Raw genomic sequence first — 20,735 nt, forward strand, 5'->3', positions numbered from 1 at the left:
TATTTGTGGGCAGAACTGAAAAAGCGTGTGCGAGCAAGGAGGCCTACAAACCTGACTCAGATACACCAGCTCTGTCAGGAGGAATGGGCCAAAATTCACCCAACTTATTGTGGGAAGCTTGTGGAAGGCTACCCGAAACGTTTGACCCAAGTTAAACAATTTAAAGGCAATGCCACCAAATACTAATTGAGTGTATGTAAACTTCTGACCCACTGGGAATGTGATGAAATAAATAAAAGCTGAAATAAATCATTCTCTCTACTATTATTCTGACATTTCACATTCTTAAAATAAAGTGGTGATCCTAACTGACCTAAGACAGGGAGTTTTTACTGGGATGAAGTGTCAGTAATTGTGAAAAACTGAGTTGAAATGTATTTGGCTAAAGGTGTATGTAAACTTCCGACTTCAACTGTATTATGACGTTATTTTGTGATGGCTTTGGTCTGTTTATGCACACAAAACATGTTATTGTGGCAAGTCGAAATTCGGTAGCCGGAGTCTACGCCCCGTCTTCGTTGATTGGTCAACAGTATTACTCCTTGTAGGAACAGGAAGTGGTCATTCAATGAGAGAACAACTAGTTTTAATTGTATACTTGACAAATAAAACATCTTAGCTAGATGTAGAATTGCGCTACTAAGAGACCTTCTCTTCAAAAACATCAACATTAATGACAGATTTCTTGATTTATCTTAGATTAATTCTATTTTGAGGAAGTGTTTCTGGCTATGTTGTTGCTATGGTGGATCAAGAGGGACAAACAACAGTAATATATTGCAGTTTTATTTTCAATTTTTTTAAGCAAAACTCTTTAGGGAGTATGAGAGCACAGACGGAGCAAACCGAACCTATGTATCCAGATGCCTTTATCAACATACAACCAATACACACCTGACAAAACCAACTTCAAATGTAGGCCCTAGCCTCTATTCTCTGAGAGACCTGTACACAGATCTCCCTTCGCTGAAGGCGACATAGTGTACCCAGAAAACTCATTTACCAGTATCTCGTAGCCTACCTATTTCCGATAAACTTTTCCCGTCACCGAATGCAAATCTATAATCCGTAATGCCTTAGTCGTTTCGGGCTGTATAATTTACATTTACGTCATTTATCAGAAGCTCTTATCCAGAGCGACTCAGTTAGTGAATGCATACTTGTTTTTTTGTTTGTTTTGGGTTTTTTCATACCGGCCCCCCGTGGGAAACGAACCCACATCTCTGCCGGACAAACCCTCCCCTGCCTTGGACGACGCTGGACTCGGGTCCGGAAGCTAATTTCCTGCAATTCTATCCATTTTACCATGGGGTTTTGCCTTTGTATTTAAGTACTGTATTTTCGATATAGCTCATTCTAATAGTTCTACTACTGGACAAGGCATTTTAGTTACACTGTTTATACACACTGCATATTTATTGATACATTGGTCACTCTAATACACACTACATGACCAAAAGTATGTGGACACCTGCTCGTCCAACATCTAATTCCAAAATCATGGGCATTAATATGGAGTTGGTCCCCCCTATGCTGCTATAACAGCCTCCACTCTTCTGGGAAGGCTTTCCACTAGATGTTGGAACATTGCTGCAGGGACTTGCTTCCATTCAGCCACAAGAGCATTAGTGAGGTCGGGCACTGATGTTGGGCGATTAGGCCTGGCTCGCAGTCGGCATTCCAATTCATCCCAAAGGTGTTCGATGGGGTTGAGGTCAGGGCTCTGTGCAGGCCAGTCAAGTTCTTCCACACCGATCTCCACAACCCATTTCTGTATGGACCTCGCTTTGTGCACGGGGACATTGTCATGCTGAAACAGGAAAGGACCTTCCCCAAACTGTTGTCACAAAGATGGAAGCACAGAATCGTCTGGAATGCCATTGTATGCTGTAGCATTAAGATTTCCCTTCACTGGAACTAAGGGGCCTAGCCCGAAACCATGAAAAACAGCCCCAGACCATTATTCCTCCCCCACCAAACTTTACAGTTGGCACTATGCATTGGGGCAGGTAGTGTTCTCCTGGCATCCGCCGAACCCATATTCGTCCGTCAGACTGCCAGATGGTGAAGCGTGATTCATCACTCCAGAGAATGCGTTTCCACCGCTCCAGAGTCCAATGGCAGCGAGATTTACACCACTCCAAATCAAATCAAATTGTATTGGTCACATACACATGTTTAGCAGATGTTATTGCTGGTGTAGCGAAATGCTTCAGCCGACGCTTGGAATTGCGTACGGTGATCTTAGGTTTGTGTGCGGCTGCTCAGCCATGGAAACCCATTTCATGGCCGTGTGCTCGACTTTATACACCTGTCAGCAACAGGTGTGGCTGAAATAGAATCCACTAATATGAAGGGGTGTCCACATACTTTTGTATATATAGTGTATCTACTGCTGTACATATCATTCTTAATATATCTTGTGTAAATGTATGCAGGTTATATACATATAGATTGCATTTGGATGACTGTTACAGTGCTATTTGGGTTGTTAATTGGATGACTGTTACAGTGCTATTTGGGTTGTTAATTGGATGACTGTTACAGTGCTATTTGGGTTGTTCATTGGATGACTGTTACAGTGCTATTTGGGATGTTCATTGGATGACTGTTACAGTGCTATTTGGGTTGTTCATTGGATGACTGTTACAGTGCTATTTGGGTTGTTCATTGGATGACTGTTACAGTGCTATTTGGGTTGTTAATTGGATGACTGTTACAGTGCTATTTGGGATGTTCATTGGATGACTGTTACAGTGCTATTTGGGTTGTTCATTGGATGACTGTTACAGTGCTATTTGGGTTGTTCATTGGATGACTGTTACAGTGCTATTTGGGTTGTTCATTGGATTTGTTCTGACATTTCTTGATTGATAGTTTTTAGTTTTTATTTGTGTGTACTTGATTGACATTTTACTGCATTGTTAGGAGCTAGTAGCATAAGCATTTCGCTGCACCCCCCTATAGCATCTGCTAAACTGTGTACACAACCAATAAACTTTGATTTGATTTTGATTTGATACATTTATCAATTTTGACCATGGTTTAATTGATTAATGGCAGATGTGTCTGACTGGAGTGGATGGTGTCAAAATCAGCTGTAAACTCTACCCAATGGGCATGGATGGAATGTAAACTCTACCCAATGGGCATGGATGGAATGTAAACTCTACCCAATGGGCATGGATGGAATGTAAACTCTACCCAATGGGCATGGATGGAATGTAAACTCTACCCAATGGGCATGGATGGAATGTAAACTCTACCCAATGGGCATGGATGGAATGTAAACTCTACCCAATGGGCATGGATGGAATGTAAACTCTACCCAATGGGCATGGATGGAATGTAAACTCTACCCAATGGGCATGGATGGAATGTAAACTCTACCCAATGGGCATGGATGGAATGTAAACTCTACCCAATGGGCATGGATGGAATGTAAACTCTACCCAATGGGCATGGATGGAATGTAAACTCTACCCAATGGGCATGGATGGAATGTAAACTCTACCCAATGGGCATGGATGGAATGTAAACTCTACCCAATGGGCATGGATGGAATGTAAACTCTACCCAATGGGCATGGATGGAATGTAAACTCTACCCAATGGGCATGGATGGAATGTAAACTCTACCCAATGGGCATGGATGGAATGTAAACTCTACCCAATGGGCATGGATGGAATGTAAACTCTACCCAATGGGCATGGATGGAATGTAAACTCTACCCAATGGGCATGGATGGAATGTAAACTCTACCCAATGGGCATGGATGGAATGTAAACTCTACCCAATGGGCATGGATGGAATGTAAACTCTACCCAATGGGCATGGATGGAATGTAAACTCTACCCAATGGGCATGGATGGAATGTAAACTCTACCCAATGGGCATGGATGTAATGTAAACTCTACCCAATGGGCATGGATGGAATGTAAACTCTACCCAATGGGCATGGATGGAATGTAAACTCTACCCAATGGGCATGGATGGAATGTAAACTCTACCCAATGGGCATGGATGTAATGTAAACTCTACCCAATGGGCATGGATGTAATGTAAACTCTACCCAATGGGCATGGATGTAATGTAAACTCTACCCAATGGGCATGGATGTAATTTCAACGTCTAGTTTTGATTTGGTTTGAGTTGTCAGTTAACATGTAATCAATAAAATATGGCACCCTGTCATTGGATTTAGGTTACATTATGGGTGAAAAAAAAATACGAAATTTCCTTAAGTCGATGACTTTTTGCAAATCCAATCAGTTTTCCACGTTGATTCAATGTCATCACATTGATTTTTTTTGTTGTTGAAATGAGGTGGACACAATGTTGATTCAACTAGTTTTTACCCAGTGGGTAATTACACTATTGTGTGCTCATTTTTTTTGTCATTTAGCAGACACTCTTATCCACAGCAACTTAGTGAGTGCATAATTATTATTTTTTTCATACTCATCAAACCAATCAGGACAACGTTTCCAGACCCCTCCCCCCCTTTCCTCTGCTGTTGCCATGACTAATAAGCTTTTATCAACGTGGGAAAATAAGCATCGAATTCTGAACTGCAATCACACGCATTAGCCTATGTTTATTTGATAATAATAATAATAATTATTATTATTATTATTATTATTAATACTAATAAAATAGTTTACATTATTTTCGTTTTCATTAAGCTGATAAAAGCTTCATTATGCTGTTGTCAAAAGATGTCGGTTGTGGTTATTTCAGCTCTATAAATTAGACATTTTATTTGGAAGGTTGAGGTCGATGTAGAAGCCTATATTAATGTTTGTTATAGTAAGCTAGAAACACCATTCGAAATTCCATGTCTGCAGTTTTGCGTTATTAAAAAAAATTATTAAAGCGTTTTTATGAACTCCTAATATATATATATATTTTTTTTTTGTAAAATATATATTTGAATCTCAGACGTCTGTATTTTTGTGTGCATGATTGCATGAAACGTGCAAATGCACAGGCTACACATCTCCATTTTGTTATTTTGATCAATGTATTGTTTATAACTGTATTTTAGACTGCACATGGGATATAATCAAGAACACAAAACAATTTTATATTTGCTTGCCTTTACTTCTTTCCGCAGACGCATCAAGCTAGACCCAACCCGTAACTTTTTCTGTCTGGGCTGTAAACTGCATTAAAAAGTTTCCCACAAAATATGTTGTAGGCCTACTTTTACTATAATTGGTGGCATGACCATAAGCAAACAACATTATTTATCAACTATATATAATTATTGCAACAAATATGATAGGCCTTTATGTGTTGCAGATTTCAATATTCTTGAAATATTCAAAAATAACTGAATTTGTTCAACCAAAAGATAACATTTAAGATGCAATATGCTGTGTGGGTGGTTGGTATTGTTTAAAACAACACGACTTTTGATTAACCTAAATAGAGAAAAACACAAGAAAACCCTTTCTCCTTCCCAACACGTGTTGACACGTGTCCACTCTGATTTATAGACGAGAAAAGACTGGCTTCATGAACGGAGCAGAGCACTCTGGCTTTATGAACGGAGCAGAGCACTCTGGCTTTATGAACGGAGCAGAGCACTCTGGCTTCATGAACGGAGCAGAGCACTCTGGCTTTATGAACGGAGCAGAGCACTCTGGCTTCATGAACGGAGCAGAGCACTCTGGCTTCACGCGAGGGATAAAGAGAAGAAAATAAAGGAGAGATGCCCAATCCCCGCGCGCTGTGCTTTAATTACATCCATGGAAAGAACGAGCTCGAGAGAGGCAGAGAGGCACCGCGCGCACATCTGGATTCAATCTGCAGCCCTTTGATGGCATCAAGTGTTCTTTTGCCAGATGAGAGGGGTGGGGGGTAGGGGGTAGGGGGTAGGGGGCCCGGGGCTGAGATGGGTTGGCTGGGCCAGGCAGGCAGCTTGGAGCTCAGAACAGACCCACGGATGCCATTCCACCATTCGGGACCCCTCTCTCTCTCTCTCTCTCTCTCTCTCTCTCTGACCAGGCGAAAAGCGCACGCAACGGTTAAAGTTTCAAAACCCAGTTTCCTCTATGTAGAGTTTGCGTGTGACTGCAGACGCAGCCTGTGCAGACAGAAATATGAATGTACCACACTGGCTGTTATTTAATGTTTGTTGGTGATGGATGTAGGGTCCCCGCTGTGCAGAGACATAGAGGGTTGCTCTTTTACGCACAGCTTGTGCTGCACTTAGAAACGGCTGGCCTATATATCCAAAACAGATTTGAGTTACGGCAAAGTTATGATTTTAAAATGTCAAATGACAACCTCCAACTGATATACTGCAGACATGTTGCAGGCCCATATCATTGCGCATGCATGGAAATCAGCTTGTAAATATTGTGTGTGGGCATATTCAAAACAATGCTCTATGGGCGGCAGGTAGCTTAGTGGTTAAGAGCGTTGTGCCAGTAACCGAAAGGTCGCTGGTTCTAATCCCCGAGCCGACTAGGTGAAAAATCTGTCGATATGCCCTTGAGCAAGGCACTTAACCCTAATTGCTCCTGTAAGTCGCTCTGGATAAGAGCATCTTCTAAATGACTAAAAAAAATATATATATATTCAAAGTTATGATCCGCCATAAATCCATTATCATTATTACCACGTGGCAGAATACCATTTATTATTATGGCTGCAATGAAAACACTGAGAGGCATAAACTTCAATTATCCAAATTCCCATTTCCAACTGCCAAAACTTAAGTCGGATTAATGAGCGTTTTTTTGTGATGGTGTGCATTGTTGAAGGGGGTGGGGTGCTTCACACACGAGGATATGGACTGTCAGAGTCAGCGCAGAAAGCATTGCCACGTAATTGCAGACTCCTTTTAGGGCGATCAGTTTACCCCAGGGTCTTCAAATGGTGCTTTATTTCCCCTTTTCAGCCGCCCTGTGCGTGACACTCACTTCGGCCTGTTCGCTTCCCGCTACCAGAGACTGGCTCCACTGAAAACAGCTCGCCTCGCAGGGTTTTACCTCAGCTCAGGCATACCGAGGTCTGGACTCACAGGCGAGGAGAGGAGAAACTTGCTGTAGCCTACTACTCTTTGTGTTTAAAACTCCGGGGAAAGTCCAGGAAGAAGCCAAATGGTGTCGTGTTGTATGTTTGGGGGTTTTACTTGACGAGGTAAGGGACCTCTTATCGAGAGGACCGAACTTCGTGCTTAAAGTGGAGTGATTTGGATCTGTGAAACCAATTGCTTTCCAACCAAATTCATACAAAACGAGATCTGTTTCGAGTCGAAACCAGCGCTGTTATGGGTTTGGAGTTATTCTTGATATTTTTCTGTGCGTCGAGTATAAGTTAGGTAAGTAGGTTTGTTATACGCTAATAGGTGTTTTGTCCTTGTATTAAGTCAGCGTCATGACTTCTGGCTATGCGCATGTAATGGACAGACAAGACTCACTGACTAGCCGCCTGGAGAGCCCGATATCAGCCAACCTGGAAACACTGCAGGCCAAGAAGAACTTCTCCGTCAGTCACCTGTTGGATCTGGAGGAGGCGCGGGAGATGGTGGGGGCTCAGGCCGGCGAGGGCGCTGAGGAGGCGGGAAGGAGTATGATGGAGTCCCCGGGGCTGACCAGCGGCAGTGATACGACGCAGCAGGAGAGTAAGTTAGTTGAAAGGTGACGTGTGTCGCCTTCCTCCGGGGTACAATAGCTGCAATAGGCTGTGATAACAGACAGAGACAATTGTCACGTTACTGAACAGACGTCTGTGAAACAGCACCAATGTTTTCTTCATGCGTTCATAACCTTTCTTGTGCAAAGCGCACAATGAACATATGCTTTTATTCTTGCTTTTTTAAAGAGCATCTATACCATAGCTGCGGGAAGTAGGTTGCCCAATCACAACCCTTTTTTATGGAGGCTCTATACCATAGCTGCAGGAAGTAGGTTGCCCAATCACAACCCTTTTTTATGGAGGCTCTATACCATAGCCGCAGGAAGTAGGTTGCCCAATCACAACCCTTTTTTATGGAGGCTCTATACCATAGCTGCAGGAAGTAGGTTGCCCAATCACAACCCTTTTTTATGGAGGCTCTATACCATAGCTGCAGGAAGTAGGTTGCCCAATCACAACCCTTTTTTATGGAGGCTCTATACCATAGCTGCAGGAAGTAGGTTGCCCAATCACAACCCTTTTTTATGGAGGCTCTATACTCCATTAGATGGATCAATCACAACCCTTTTTTTCACAGACCTGCAAAGTAGGCTTCAGAGCAAATCTGCATTTCTATACAATTAAAAAAAACTCTAAAATGCTATTTGGAGAACAGCAAAAACAAGCCAAAATGACCCCAGCCATTATCACCTTGGTTGTTGTAGCTTCATTCACCTCAGTGGATCTACAAACACATAGCCTATTAGCTATACAATTGGCCGCTACACATTAACTCACATTAACTCAGCATCGTGATTAAAAAATATAATTTAACACGTACAGAGGGCTGTTAGCAGAGAAAGTATTTTATTAACAAAAGGTCAACAAATATGTTTGCTTTACAGAACTTTTTGTTGTTGCAGTTTTACAGCTAATTTCCTGCAATTCTACACATTTTACCATGGGGTTGAGAGAAAAATGTGCACGTTTAAAGCTAATTTCCTGCTATTCTGCACATTTTGCCATGACAGTTGTCATGTTAGTATGATATCTGAGTGAGAGTGACTAACAGAATCAATGTGGGCCCTCTGGAGGGTGAGGGCACCTGGGCACGTGCCCAGCATGCCTGGTCAATGTGAGCCCTCTGGAGGTGAGGGCACCTGGGCACGTGCCCAGCATGCCTGGTCAATGTGAGCCCTCTGGAGGTGAGGGCACCTGGGCACGTGCCCAGCATGCCTGGTCAATGTGAGCCCTCTGGAGGTGAGGGCTCCTGGGCACGTGCCCAGCATGCCTGGTCAATGTGAGCCCTCTGGAGGTGAGGGCACCTGGGCACGTGCCCAGCATGCCTGGTCAATGTGAGCCCTCTGGAGGTGAGGGCACCTGGGCACGTGCCCAGCATGCCTGGTCAATGTGAGCCCTCTGGAGGTGAGGGCACCTGGGCACGTGCCCAGCATGCCTGGTCAATGTGAGCCCTCTGGAGGTGAGGGCACCTGGGCACGTGCCCAGCATGCCTGGTCAATGTGAGCCCTCTGGAGGTGAGGGCACCTGGGCACGTGCCCAGCATGCCTGGTCAATGTGAGCCCTCTGGAGGTGAGGGCACCTGGGCACGTGCCCAGCATGCCTGGTCAATGTGAGCCCTCTGGAGGTGAGGGCACCTGGGCACGTGCCCAGCATGCCTGGTCAATGTGAGCCCTCTGGAGGTGAGGGCACCTGGGCACGTGCCCAGCATGCCTGGTCAATGTGGGCCCTCTGGGGGTGAGGGCACCTGGGCACGTGCCCAGCATGCCTGGGCAGTAATTCGGCCATGATCACTACAAGGTTTAGATAGCTGACTAGACTAACTAAACTAATTTACCAATCTTTTTTTTTTACTGACATTGGCGAATTGAGTGACTGTCAGTGAGTGACATATAGCAACAGGAACACTGCTGATGCACAACCAAGTTTCGAAATTGCCACCTTGTGTATTCTACTATTCTACCTCTCAACAGTAAATTGCAACCCCGGACTGAGTTCCATTTTTATTTTTGGGAGGTTCGGACCTCGGCGTCCTCATATGCAGCTACGGCCCTGCACACACACCTTCCAGTGGAATGACCATATCATATGCAGCTACGGCCCTGCACACACACCTTCCAGTGGAATGACCATAGTAGCTGATAACTGTTACTATGTGATGTCATGTGATGCAGTAGCCCTGTTGCCATATTGCCCTCAATTGTTGGTCTTGTAAAAACATAATTAGCAGAAATAAGTGGTTTACTTTAAATAAAGGAAATATATATAGAAAATAATGCTTTTAGGCTTACATTTCAGGACCAGGTTTGGCCTAATTCTGTGTCACATAATCAACAGCAGACTTATCACTACACGTGTAGGCCTACAATTAGGTTTTACTGAGTACTGTAATAAATGTAAGAATCCCGTCGTCTCATAAAGAGACAGCATGCAGAGGAGAATATTCTAGAATCCCATCGTTTCATAAAGAGACAGCATGCAGAGGAGAATATTCTAGAATCCCATCGTTTCATAAAGAGACAGCATGCAGAGGAGAATATTCTAGAATCCCATCGTTTCATAAAGAGACAGCATGCAGAGGAGAATATTCTAGAATCCCATCGTTTCATAAAGAGACAGCATGCAGAGGAGAATATTCTAGAATCCCGTCGTCTCATAAAGAGACAGCATGCAGAGGAGAATATTCTAGAATCCCATCGTCTCATAAAGAGACAGCATGCAGAGGAGAATATTCTAGGCCTATATTTTAGACCTACAAAATCAAGTGGAATCCATTTTAAAAGTGTGAGGTTAAAAATGTATATTTTTTATTTTGTAAAACTGTAGGCTTAAGTAAATTCCTAAATAAATGCTTCAAAAAGTAGCATATTCTTTAATAAACACCAATAATCAGTGCAAACCTAAAAATCTCGACCTCTTCCCTCTAAAGTAGGCTATAAATGAGTTCTTACAGGATTACATTTTGGACGCAATCTAGTGTAAACATACAGCTCTGTGTTTGTTTACATCTTTCAGAAATTAATGTTGACAAGCCTCTTAAATTAATCATGTGAGTGTTTCTTCAGAGGCGGATGGATGAATGAGACTCAGTATTTAACGTCTCTATTTATGGGAATGTATTTCCACCAGCAGGACATATAGCCGTTAGGTTACACATCCATTTATGTCATGGATTCGGGGGTCAAAATTAGGAGTTTTATTTTTTGACCAATGATGTTATTCCAATACCCTGGCTGGTTGGATGTAGGCCTAACTAACTAGTGAGAGCGCTTTCATCAATTCTCAGAGAGAGAATCCCAAGTCTCAGTTCGATAGCCTACAGGCTACAGAGACGCAACAGAGACGCTGTGTAAGAAGTAGATCAGATGAGAATAATAGGATGTTTTTTTGTCTTCTTGATTTTAAAACGTGACAAATAAATGTTTAATTGTAGCCTGTAACAGCGACGATAATTGCAGAGTAGGCTTACAAATACTCACAAAGTCAAAACTAATCAAAAGGCCAAATGGCTACAGTACGCGGTTTGTTCTCGTTTTAAACCACACTGCATGTGTCTAACTAGGTTACCACATTTATACATTGGGGCATGACTTGATGTTTTTCAAGGACACATACTTATTTCAATAGGAAAATACATGTCCATTTACTCCTCAAATTTGTCATTTGTAATTAGCAGTAAATTATTTAGCATTTCTACAAATATTTACCTTGCACTAAAACTGTTAATAAATTATTTGTAAACATTTATCAATAGACCTAATGGTTATTTCTAAGTAATAATTAATTCTATGTATTATTAAGCTTAATTAATTGTAGTCATTTAGGGTTAAATACAGGCCATTGGAAATTGCTTAGCCAGTAGGCTTCAGTTAGGAATCACTCCCTAACGCTCACCCTAACCCTCACCTTAACCCTCACCCTAACCCTCACCTTAACCCTCACCCTAACCCTCACCCTCACCCTAACCCTCACCTTAACCCTCACCTTAACCCTCACCCTAACCCTCACCTTCCATCTGGCTGTGATAACTGCCCTCTTAAAGGTCAGGGGAATCCATCTGTCACCGGGTCTGTGGTGTCTCTGTAGTGTCTCTGTAGTGTCTCTGTAGTGTCTCTGTAGTGTCTCTGTAGTCTCTCTGTAGTGTCTCTCTGTAGTGTCTCTGTAGTGTCTCTGTAGTGTCTCTGTAGTGTCTCTGTAGTGTCTCTGTAGTGTCTCTATAGTGTCTCTCTGTAGTGTCTCTGTAGTGTCTCTGTAGTGTCTCTGTAGTGTCTCTGTAGTGTCTCTCTGTAGTGTCTCTGTAGTGTCTCTCTGTAGTGTCTCTGTAGTGTCTCTGTAGTGTCTCTGTAGTGTCTCTGTAGTGTCTCTGTAGTGTCTCTGTAGTCTCTCTGTAGTGTCTCTCTGTAGTGTCTCTGTAGTGTCTCTGTAGTGTCTCTGTAGTGTCTCTGTAGTGTCTCTGTAGTGTCTCTGTAGTGTCTCTGTAGTGTCTCTGTAGTGTCTCTATAGTGTCTCTCTGTAGTGTCTCTGTAGTGTCTCTGTAGTGTCTCTGTAGTGTCTCTCTGTAGTGTCTCTGTAGTGTCTCTGTAGTGTCTCTCTGTAGTGTCTCTCTGTAGTGTCTCTGTAGTGTCTCTGTAGTGTCTCTGTAGTGTCTCTCTGTAGTGTCTCTGTAGTGTCTCTGTAGTGTCTCTGTAGTGTCTCTGTAGTGTCTCTCTGTAGTGTCTCTGTAGTGTCTCTGTAGTGTCTCTGTAGTGTCTCTGTAGTGTGTCTCTGTAGTGTCTCTGTAGTGTCTCTGTAGTGTCTCTGTAGTGTCTCTGTAGTGTCTCTGTAGTGTCTCTGTAGTGTCTCTCTGTAGTGTCTCTGTAGTGTCTCTCTGTAGTGTCTCTCTGTAGTGTCTCTCTGTAGTGTCTCTGTAGTGTCTCTCTGTAGTGTCTCTGTAGTGTCTCTCTGTAGTGTCTCTGTAGTGTCTCTGTAGTGTCTCTGTAGTGTCTCTCTGTAGTGTCTCTGTAGTGTCTCTGTAGTGTCTCTCTGTAGTGTCTCTGTAGTGTCTCTGTAGTGTCTCTGTAGTGTCTCTCTGTAGTGTCTCTGTAGTGTCTCTGTAGTGTCTCTCTGTAGTGTCTCTGTAGTGTCTCTCTGTAGTGTCTCTGTAGTGTCTCTGTAGTGTCTCTGTAGTGTCTCTCTGTAGTGTCTCTGTAGTGTCTCTCTGTAGTGTCTCTGTAGTGTCTCTGTAGTGTCTCTGTAGTGTCTCTCTGTAGTGTCTCTGTAGTGTCTCTGTAGTGTCTCTCTGTAGTGTCTCTGTAGTGTCTCTCTGTAGTGTCTCTGTAGTGTCTCTGTAGTGTCTCTGTAGTGTCTCTGTAGTGTCTCTGTAGTGTCTCTCTGTAGTGTCTCTGTAGTGTCTCTCTGTAGTGTCTCTGTAGTGTCTCTCTGTAGTGTCTCTGTAGTGTCTCTCTGTAGTGTCTCTGTAGTGTCTCTGTAGTGTCTCTGTAGTGTCTCTGTAGTGTCTCTGTAGTGTCTCTGTAGTGTCTCTCTGTAGTGTCTCTCTGTAGTGTCTCTGTAGTGTCTCTGTAGTGTCTCTGTAGTGTCTCTGTAGTGTCTCTGTAGTGTCTCTCTGTAGTTTCTCTCTGTAGTGTCTCTGTAGTGTCTCTGTAGTGTCTCTGTAGTGTCTCTGTAGTGTCTCTGTAGTGTCTCTGTAGTGTCTCTGTAGTGTCTCTCTGTAGTGTCTCTGTAGTGTCTCTCTGTAGTGTCTCTGTAGTGTCTCTGTAGTGTCTCTCTGTAGTGTCTCTGTAGTGTCTCTCTGTAGTCTCTCTGTAGTGTCTCTCTGTAGTGTCTCTGTAGTGTCTCTGTAGTGTCTCTGTAGTGTCTCTGTAGTGTCTCTGTAGTGTCTCTGTAGTGTCTCTGTAGTGTCTCTGTAGTGTCTCTCTGTAGTGTCTCTCTGTAGTGTCTCTGTAGTGTCTCTCTGTAGTGTCTCTCTGTAGTGTCTCTGTAGTGTCTCTGTAGTGTCTCTGTAGTGTCTCTGTAGTCTCTCTGTAGTGTCTCTCTGTAGTGTCTCTGTAGTGTCTCTCTGTAGTGTCTCTCTGTAGTGTCTCTCTGTAGTGTCTCTGTAGTGTCTCTCTGTAGTGTCTCTGTAGTGTCTCTGTAGTGTCTCTGTAGTGTCTCTGTAGTGTCTCTGTAGTGTCTCTGTAGTGTCTCTGTAGTGTCTCTATAGTGTCTCTCTGTAGTGTCTCTGTAGTGTCTCTGTAGTGTCTCTGTAGTGTCTCTGTAGTGTCTCTGTAGTGTCTCTCTGTAGTGTGTCTGTAGTGTCTCTGTAGTGTCTCTGTAGTGTCTCTGTAGTGTCTCTCTGTAGTGTCTCTGTAGTGTCTCTGTAGTGTCTCTGTAGTCTCTCTGTAGTGTCTCTGTAGTGTCTCTGTAGTGTCTCTGTAGTGTCTCTCTGTAGTGTCTCTGTAGTGTCTCTGTAGTGTCTCTGTAGTCTCTCTGTAGTGTCTCTGTAGTGTCTCTGTAGTGTCTCTGTAGTGTCTCTGTAGTGTCTCTCTGTAGTGTGTCTGTAGTGTCTCTGTAGTGTCTCTGTAGTGTCTCTCTGTAGTGTCTCTGTAGTGTCTCTGTAGTGTCTCTCTGTAGTGTCTCTCTGTAGTGTCTCTGTAGTGTCTCTCTGTAGTGTCTCTCTGTAGTGTCTCTGTAGTGTCTCTCTGTAGTGTCTCTCTGTAGTGTCTCTGTAGTGTCTCTGTAGTGTCTCTGTAGTGTCTCTGTAGTGTCTCTGTAGTGTCTCTGTAGTGTCTCTCTGTAGTGTCTCTGTAGTGTCTCTGTAGTCTCTCTGTAGTGTCTCTGTAGTGTCTCTGTAGTGTCTCTGTAGTGTCTCTCTGTAGTGTCTCTGTAGTGTCTCTGTAGTGTCTCTGTAGTGTCTCTATAGTGTCTCTCTGTAGTGTCTCTCTGTAGTGTCTCTGTAGTGTCTCTGTAGTGTCTCTGTAGTGTCTCTGTAGTGTCTCTGTAGTGTCTCTGTAGTGTCTCTCTGTAGTGTCTCTCTGTAGTGTCTCTGTAGTGTCTCTCTGTAGTCTCTCTGTAGTGTCTCTGTAGTGTCTCTGTAGTGTCTCTGTAGTGTCTCTGTAGTGTCTCTGTAGTGTCTCTGTAGTGTCTCTCTGTAGTGTCTCTCTGTAGTGTCTCTGTAGTGTCTCTGTAGTCTCTCTGTAGTGTCTCTGTAGTGTCTCTCTGTAGTCTCTCTGTAGTGTCTCTGTAGTGTCTCTGTAGTGTCTCTCTATAGTGTCTCTGTAGTGTCTCTCTGTAGTGTGTCTGTAGTGTCTCTGTAGTGTCTCTGTAGTGTCTCTGTAGTGTCTCTGTAGTGTCTCTCTGTAGTGTCTCTCTGTAGTGTCTCTGTAGTGTCTCTGTAGTGTCTCTGTAGTGTCTCTGTAGTGTCTCTGTAGTGTCTCTGTAGTGTCTCTCTGTAGTGTCTCTGTAGTGTCTCTGTAGTGTCTCTGTAGTGTCTCTGTAGTGTCTCTGTAGTGTCTCTGTAGTGTCTCTGTAGTGTCTCTGTAGTGTCTCTCTGTAGTGTCTCTCTGTAGTGTCTCTGTAGTGTCTCTGTAGTGTCTCTGTAGTGTCTCTGTAGTGTCTCTGTAGTGTCTCTGTAGTGTCTCTCTGTAGTGTCTCTGTAGTGTCTCTCTGTAGTGTCTCTGTAGTGTCTCTGTAGTGTCTCTGTAGTGTCTCTGTAGTGTCTCTCTGTAGTGTCTCTGTAGTGTCTCTCTGTAGTGTCTCTCTGTAGTGTCTCTGTAGTGTCTCTGTAGTGTCTCTGTAGTGTCTCTGTAGTGTCTCTGTAGTGTCTCTGTAGTGTCTCTGTAGTGTCTCTCTGTAGTGTCTCTGTAGTGTATCTGTAGTGTCTCTGTAGTGTCTCTCTGTAGTGTCTCTGTAGTGTCTCTGTAGTGTCTCTGTAGTGTCTCTGTAGTGTCTCTCTGTAGTGTCTCTGTAGTGTCTCTCTGTAGTGTCTCTCTGTAGTGTCTCTGTAGTGTCTCTGTAGTGTCTCTGTAGTGTCTCTGTAGTCTCTCTGTAGTGTCTCTCTGTAGTGTCTCTGTAGTGTCTCTGTATTGTCTCTCTGTAGTGTCTCTGTAGTGTCTCTCTGTAGTGTCTCTGTAGTGTCTCTGTAGTGTCTCTGTAGTGTCTCTCTGTAGTGTCTCTCTGTAGTGTCTCTGTAGTGTCTCTGTAGTGTCTCTGTAGTGTCTCTGTAGTGTCTCTGTAGTGTCTCTGTAGTGTCTCTCTGTAGTGTCTCTCTGTAGTGTCTCTGTAGTGTCTCTCTGTAGTGTCTCTGTAGTGTCTCTGTAGTGTCTCTGTAGTGTCTCTGTAGTGTCTCTCTGTAGTCTCTCTGTAGTGTCTCTCTGTAGTCTCTCTGTAGTGTCTCTGTAGTGTCTCTGTAGTGTCTCTCTGTAGTGTCTCTGTAGTGTCTCTCTGTAGTGTCTCTGTAGTGTCTCTGTAGTGTCTCTGTAGTGTCTCTGTAGTGTCTCTGTAGTGTCTCTGTAGTGTCTCTCTGTAGTGTCTCTGTAGTGTCTCTGTAGTGTCTCTGTAGTGTCTCTCTGTAGTGTCTCTGTAGTGTCTCTGTAGTGTCTCTCTGTAGTGTCTCTCTGTAGTGTCTCTGTAGTGTCTCTCTGTAGTGTCTCTGTAGTGTCTCTCTGTAGTGTCTCTGTAGTGTCTCTGTAGTGTCTCTCTGTAGTGTCTCTGTAGTGTCTCTGTAGTGTCTCTCTGTAGTGTCTCTGTAGTGTCTCTGTAGTGTCTCTCTGTAGTGTCTCTGTAGTGTCTCTGTAGTGTCTCTCTGTAGTGTCTCTGTAGTGTCTCTGTGTCTCTGTAGTGTCTCTCTGTAGTGTCTCTCTGTAGTGTCTCTGTAGTGTCTCTGTAGTGTCTCTGTAGTGTCTCTGTAGTGTCTCTGTAGTCTCTCTGTAGTGTCTCTGTAGTGTCCGTGTCTCTGTAGTGTCTCTGTAGTGTCTCTGTAGTGTCTCTGTAGTGTCTCTCTGTAGTGTCTCTGTAGTGTCTCTGTAGTGTCTCTCTGTAGTGTCTCTGTAGTGTCTCTCTGTAGTGTCTCTCTGTAGTGTCTCTGTAGTGTCTCTGTAGGGTCTCTGTAGTGTCTCTCTGTAGTGTCTCTGTAGTGTCTCTGTAGTGTCTCTCTGTAGTGTCTCTGTAGTGTCTCTCTGTAGTGTCTCTGTAGTGTCTCTCTAGTGTCTCTGTAGTGTCTCTGTAGTGTCTCTGTAGTGTCTCTGTAGTGTCTCTGTAGTGTCTCTCTGTAGTGTCTCTGTAGTGTCTCTCTGTAGTGTCTCTGTAGTGTCTCTGTAGTGTCTCTGTAGTGTCTCTGTAGTGTCTCTGTAGTGTCTCTCTGTAGTGTCTCTGTAGTGTCTCTGTAGTGTCTCTCTGTAGTGTCTCTGTAGTGTCTCTCTGTAGTGTCTCTGTAGTGTCTCTCTAGTGTCTCTGTAGTGTCTCTGTAGTGTCTCTGTAGTGTCTCTGTAGTGTCTCTCTGTAGTCTCTCTGTAGTGTCTCTGTAGGGTCTCTGTAGTGTCTCTGTAGTGTCTCTGTAGTGTCTCTGTAGTGTCTCTGTAGTGTCTCTGTAGTGTCTCTCTGTAGTGTCTCTGTAGTGTCTCTGTAGTGTCTCTCTGTAGTGTCTCTGTAGTGTCTCTGTAGTGTCTCTGTAGTGTCTCTCTGTAGTGTCTCTGTAGTGTCTCTGTAGTGTCTCTCTGTAGTGTCTCTGTAGTGTCTCTGTAGTGTCTCTGTAGTGTCTCTCTGTAGTGTCACTGTAGTGTCTCTGTAGTGTCTCTGTAGTGTCTCTGTAGTGTCTCTGTAGTGTCTCTCTGTAGTGTCTCTGTAGTGTCTCTGTAGTGTCTCTCTGTAGTGTCTCTGTAGGGTCTCTGTAGTGTCTCTGTAGTGTCTCTGTAGCCTGGTCTGTAGCGGGGTCTGTGTCCCTGGGGCTTTATGGAGTGATTTAATTACTGATTGATGAGGAGGAGAAGTTTGTTGGAGGAATGAGTGTCTTGTTTCCTCAGGCAGGAGCTAGAGGTTACAGCACAGCAAGAGACAGATGGCCACAGACTGGGACCATTGGGAGTAAAACGTATTAGGTCTACGCAAAAACAACAGGAAAACGTTTTGTAAACACAAATTATATTTTAAATAAATAATTTGTATCGCTGCAGTTATATATATTATTAAAAGCTGAAATTGTAGGCTAGCCCTAATAATCAAATGATATGTGACATTTTGAATTTCCAAGATGCACGTCTTGCCGTTGCAATGTGCCGACCACTACATTTATCAAGTTAGAAATGTCCTATATTATTAGACAATAACTGGCCATTTGAGGTTTAGGGTTTTGAATGGTCAAATAACATTTATCAGACGTTCCATTATAACAATAGATTTGTTATAACCTTGAATGTCTATTTCTCTTGGATGATAATGACTGTGCCAATATTATCACATAAAGGTTAAGGATCTAAAAGCAGAAATTATAATATTGAAACCAAATAAAACACAATTGAAGCAAAAGTCAATCCAAATGTATAGAACAAAACACAATCCACACTATGGGTAAAAGTTTGGTTCTGTGTAGCAGGGCTGTATTCATGTTTGTATTGGAGTATGTTCTGTACCACTCTCAATGTGTATAGGGCTATATTTCCATTTACCTGTTGGTGTGTTTGTCAGTGTTCATATTGACATGTGTGTTTCTCTCTAGATGAGTATGTGACTTCTGAGGAGAAGAAGAAGAGGAAGCCTCGTCGTAACCGAACAACCTTCAACAGCAGTCAGTTGCAGGCGCTAGAGAGAGTGTTTGAGAAGACACACTACCCTGATGCCTTCGTACGGGAGGACCTGGCACGCAGGGTTAACCTCATTGAGACACGGGTACAGGTGAAAGTCAGGGTTAACCTCACTGAGGTACGGGGTACAGGTGAGAGTCAGGGTTAACCTCACTGAGGTACAGGGTACAGGTGAGAGTCAGGGTTAACCTCACTGAGGTACGGGGTACAGGTGAGAGTCAGGGTTAACCTCACCGAGGTACGGGTACAGGTGAGAGTCAGGGTTAACCTCACTGAGGTACAGGGTACAGGTGAGAGTCAGGGTTAACCTCACTGAGGTACGGGGTACAGGTGAGAGTCAGGGTTAACCTCACCGAGGTACGGGTACAGGTGAGAGTCAGGGTTAACCTCACCGAGGTACGGGGTACAGGTGAGAGTCAGGGTTAACCTCACCGAGGTACGGGGTACAGGTGAGAGTCAGGGTTAACCTCACTGAGGTACGGGGTACAGGTGAGAGTCAGGGTTAACCTCACTGAGGTACGGGGTACAGGTGAGAGTCAGGGTTAACCTCACTGAGGTACGGGGTACAGGTGAGAGTCAGGGTTAACCTCACTGAGGTACGGGGTACAGGTGAGAGTCAGGGTTAACCTCACTGAGGTACGGGGCACAGGTGAGAGTCAGGGTTAACCTCACTGAGGTACGGGGTACAGGTGAGAGTCAGGGTTAACCTCACTGAGGTACGGGGTACAGGTGAGAGTCAGGGTTAACCTCACTGAGGTACGGGGTACAGGTGAGAGTCAGGGTTAACCTCACTGAGGTACGGGGTACAGGTGAGAGTCAGGGTTAACCTCACTGAGGTACGGGGCACAGGTGAGAGTCAGGGTTAACCTCACTGAGGTACGGGGCACAGGTGAGAGTCAGGGTTAACCTCACTGAGGTACGGGGTACAGGTGAGAGTCAGGGTTAACCTCACTGAGGTACGGGGTACAGGTGAGAGTCAGGGTTAACCTCACTGAGGTACGGGGTACAGGTGAGAGTCAGGGTTAACCTCACTGAGGTACGGGGTACAGGTGAGAGTCAGGGTTAACCTCACTGAGGTACGGGGTACAGGTGAGAGTCAGGGTTAACCTCACTGAGGTACGAGGTACAGGTGAGAGTCAGGGTTAACCTCACTGAGGTACGGGGTACAGGTGAGAGTCAGGGTTAACCTCACTGAGGTACGGGGTACAGGTGAGAGTCAGGGTTAACCTCACTGAGGTACGGGGTACAGGTGAGAGTCAGGGTTAACCTCACTGAGGTACGGGGTACAGGTGAGAGTCAGGGTTAACCCTCACTGAGGTACGAGGTACAGGTGAGAGTCAGGGTTAACCTCACTGAGGTACGGGGTACAGGTGAGAGTCAGGGTTAACCTCACTGAGGTACGGGGTACAGGTGAGAGTCAGGGTTAACCTCACTGAGGTACGGGGTACAGGTGAGAGTCAGGGTTAACCTCACTGAGGTACGGGGTACAGGTGAGAGTCAGGGTTAACCTCACTGAGGTACGGGGTACAGGTGAGAGTCAGGGTTAACCTCACTGAGGTACGGGGTACAGGTGAGAGTCAGGGTTAACCTCACTGAGGTACGGGTACAGGTGAGAGTCAGGGTTAACCTCACTGAGGTACGGGGTACAGGTGAGAGTCAGGGTTAACCTCACTGAGGTACGGGGTACAGGTGAGAGTCAGGGTTAACCTCACTGAGGTACGGGGTACAGGTGAGAGTCAGGGTTAACCTCACTGAGGTACGAGGTACAGGTGAGAGTCAGGGTTAACCTCACTGAGGTACGGGGTACAGGTGAGAGTCAGGGTTAACCTCACTGAGGTACGGGGTACAGGTGTGAGTCAGCGTTAACCTCACTGAGGTACGGGGTACAGGTGAGAGTCAGGGTTAACCTCACTGAGGTACGGGGTACAGGTGAGAGTCAGGGTTAACCTCACTGAGGTACGGGGTACAGGTGAGAGTCAGGGTTAACCTCACTGAGGTACGAGGTACAGGTGAGAGTCAGGGGTTAACCTCACTGAGGTACGGGGTACAGGTGAGAGTCAGGGTTAACCTCACTGAGGTACGGGGTACAGGTGAGAGTCAGGGTTAACCTCACTGAGGTACGGGGTACAGGTGAGAGTCAGGGTTAACCTCACTGAGGTACGGGGTACAGGTGAGAGTCAGGGTTAACCTCACTGAGGTACGGGGTACAGGTGAGAGTCAGTGTTAACCTCACTGAGGTACGGGGTACAGGTGAGAGTCAGGGTTAACCTCACTGAGGTACGGGTACAGGTGAGAGTCAGGGTTAACCTCACTGAG

At 44.7% G+C, this 20,735-nt stretch overlaps 1 protein-coding gene across 2 annotated transcripts in view; it reads left to right on the forward strand.

Annotated features, from left to right (window-relative positions):
- Positions 1–6,866: 6,866 nt before the first annotated feature.
- The window catches only part of LOC121534735 (paired mesoderm homeobox protein 1-like), a 29,207-nt gene continuing 15,338 nt past the window's right edge, over positions 6,867–20,735 (forward strand). The window contains exons 1-3 of one of the 2 annotated variants that reach the window (XM_045215988.1): positions 6,867–7,152; positions 7,382–7,636; positions 18,335–18,510. In XM_045215988.1, coding sequence (XP_045071923.1) covers positions 7,390–7,636; positions 18,335–18,510 — 423 coding nt within the window. In that variant the 5' untranslated portion in view covers positions 6,867–7,152; positions 7,382–7,389. Of the gene's footprint in view, positions 7,637–18,334; positions 18,511–20,735 lie in introns of both variants that reach the window. The other variant, XM_041841317.1, reaches the window with a different exon arrangement.

The sequence above is a fragment of the Coregonus clupeaformis genome, unplaced genomic scaffold (assembly GCF_020615455.1).
Source record: "Coregonus clupeaformis isolate EN_2021a unplaced genomic scaffold, ASM2061545v1 scaf0573, whole genome shotgun sequence".
Classification (NCBI taxonomy): Eukaryota; Metazoa; Chordata; class Actinopteri; order Salmoniformes; family Salmonidae; genus Coregonus; species Coregonus clupeaformis.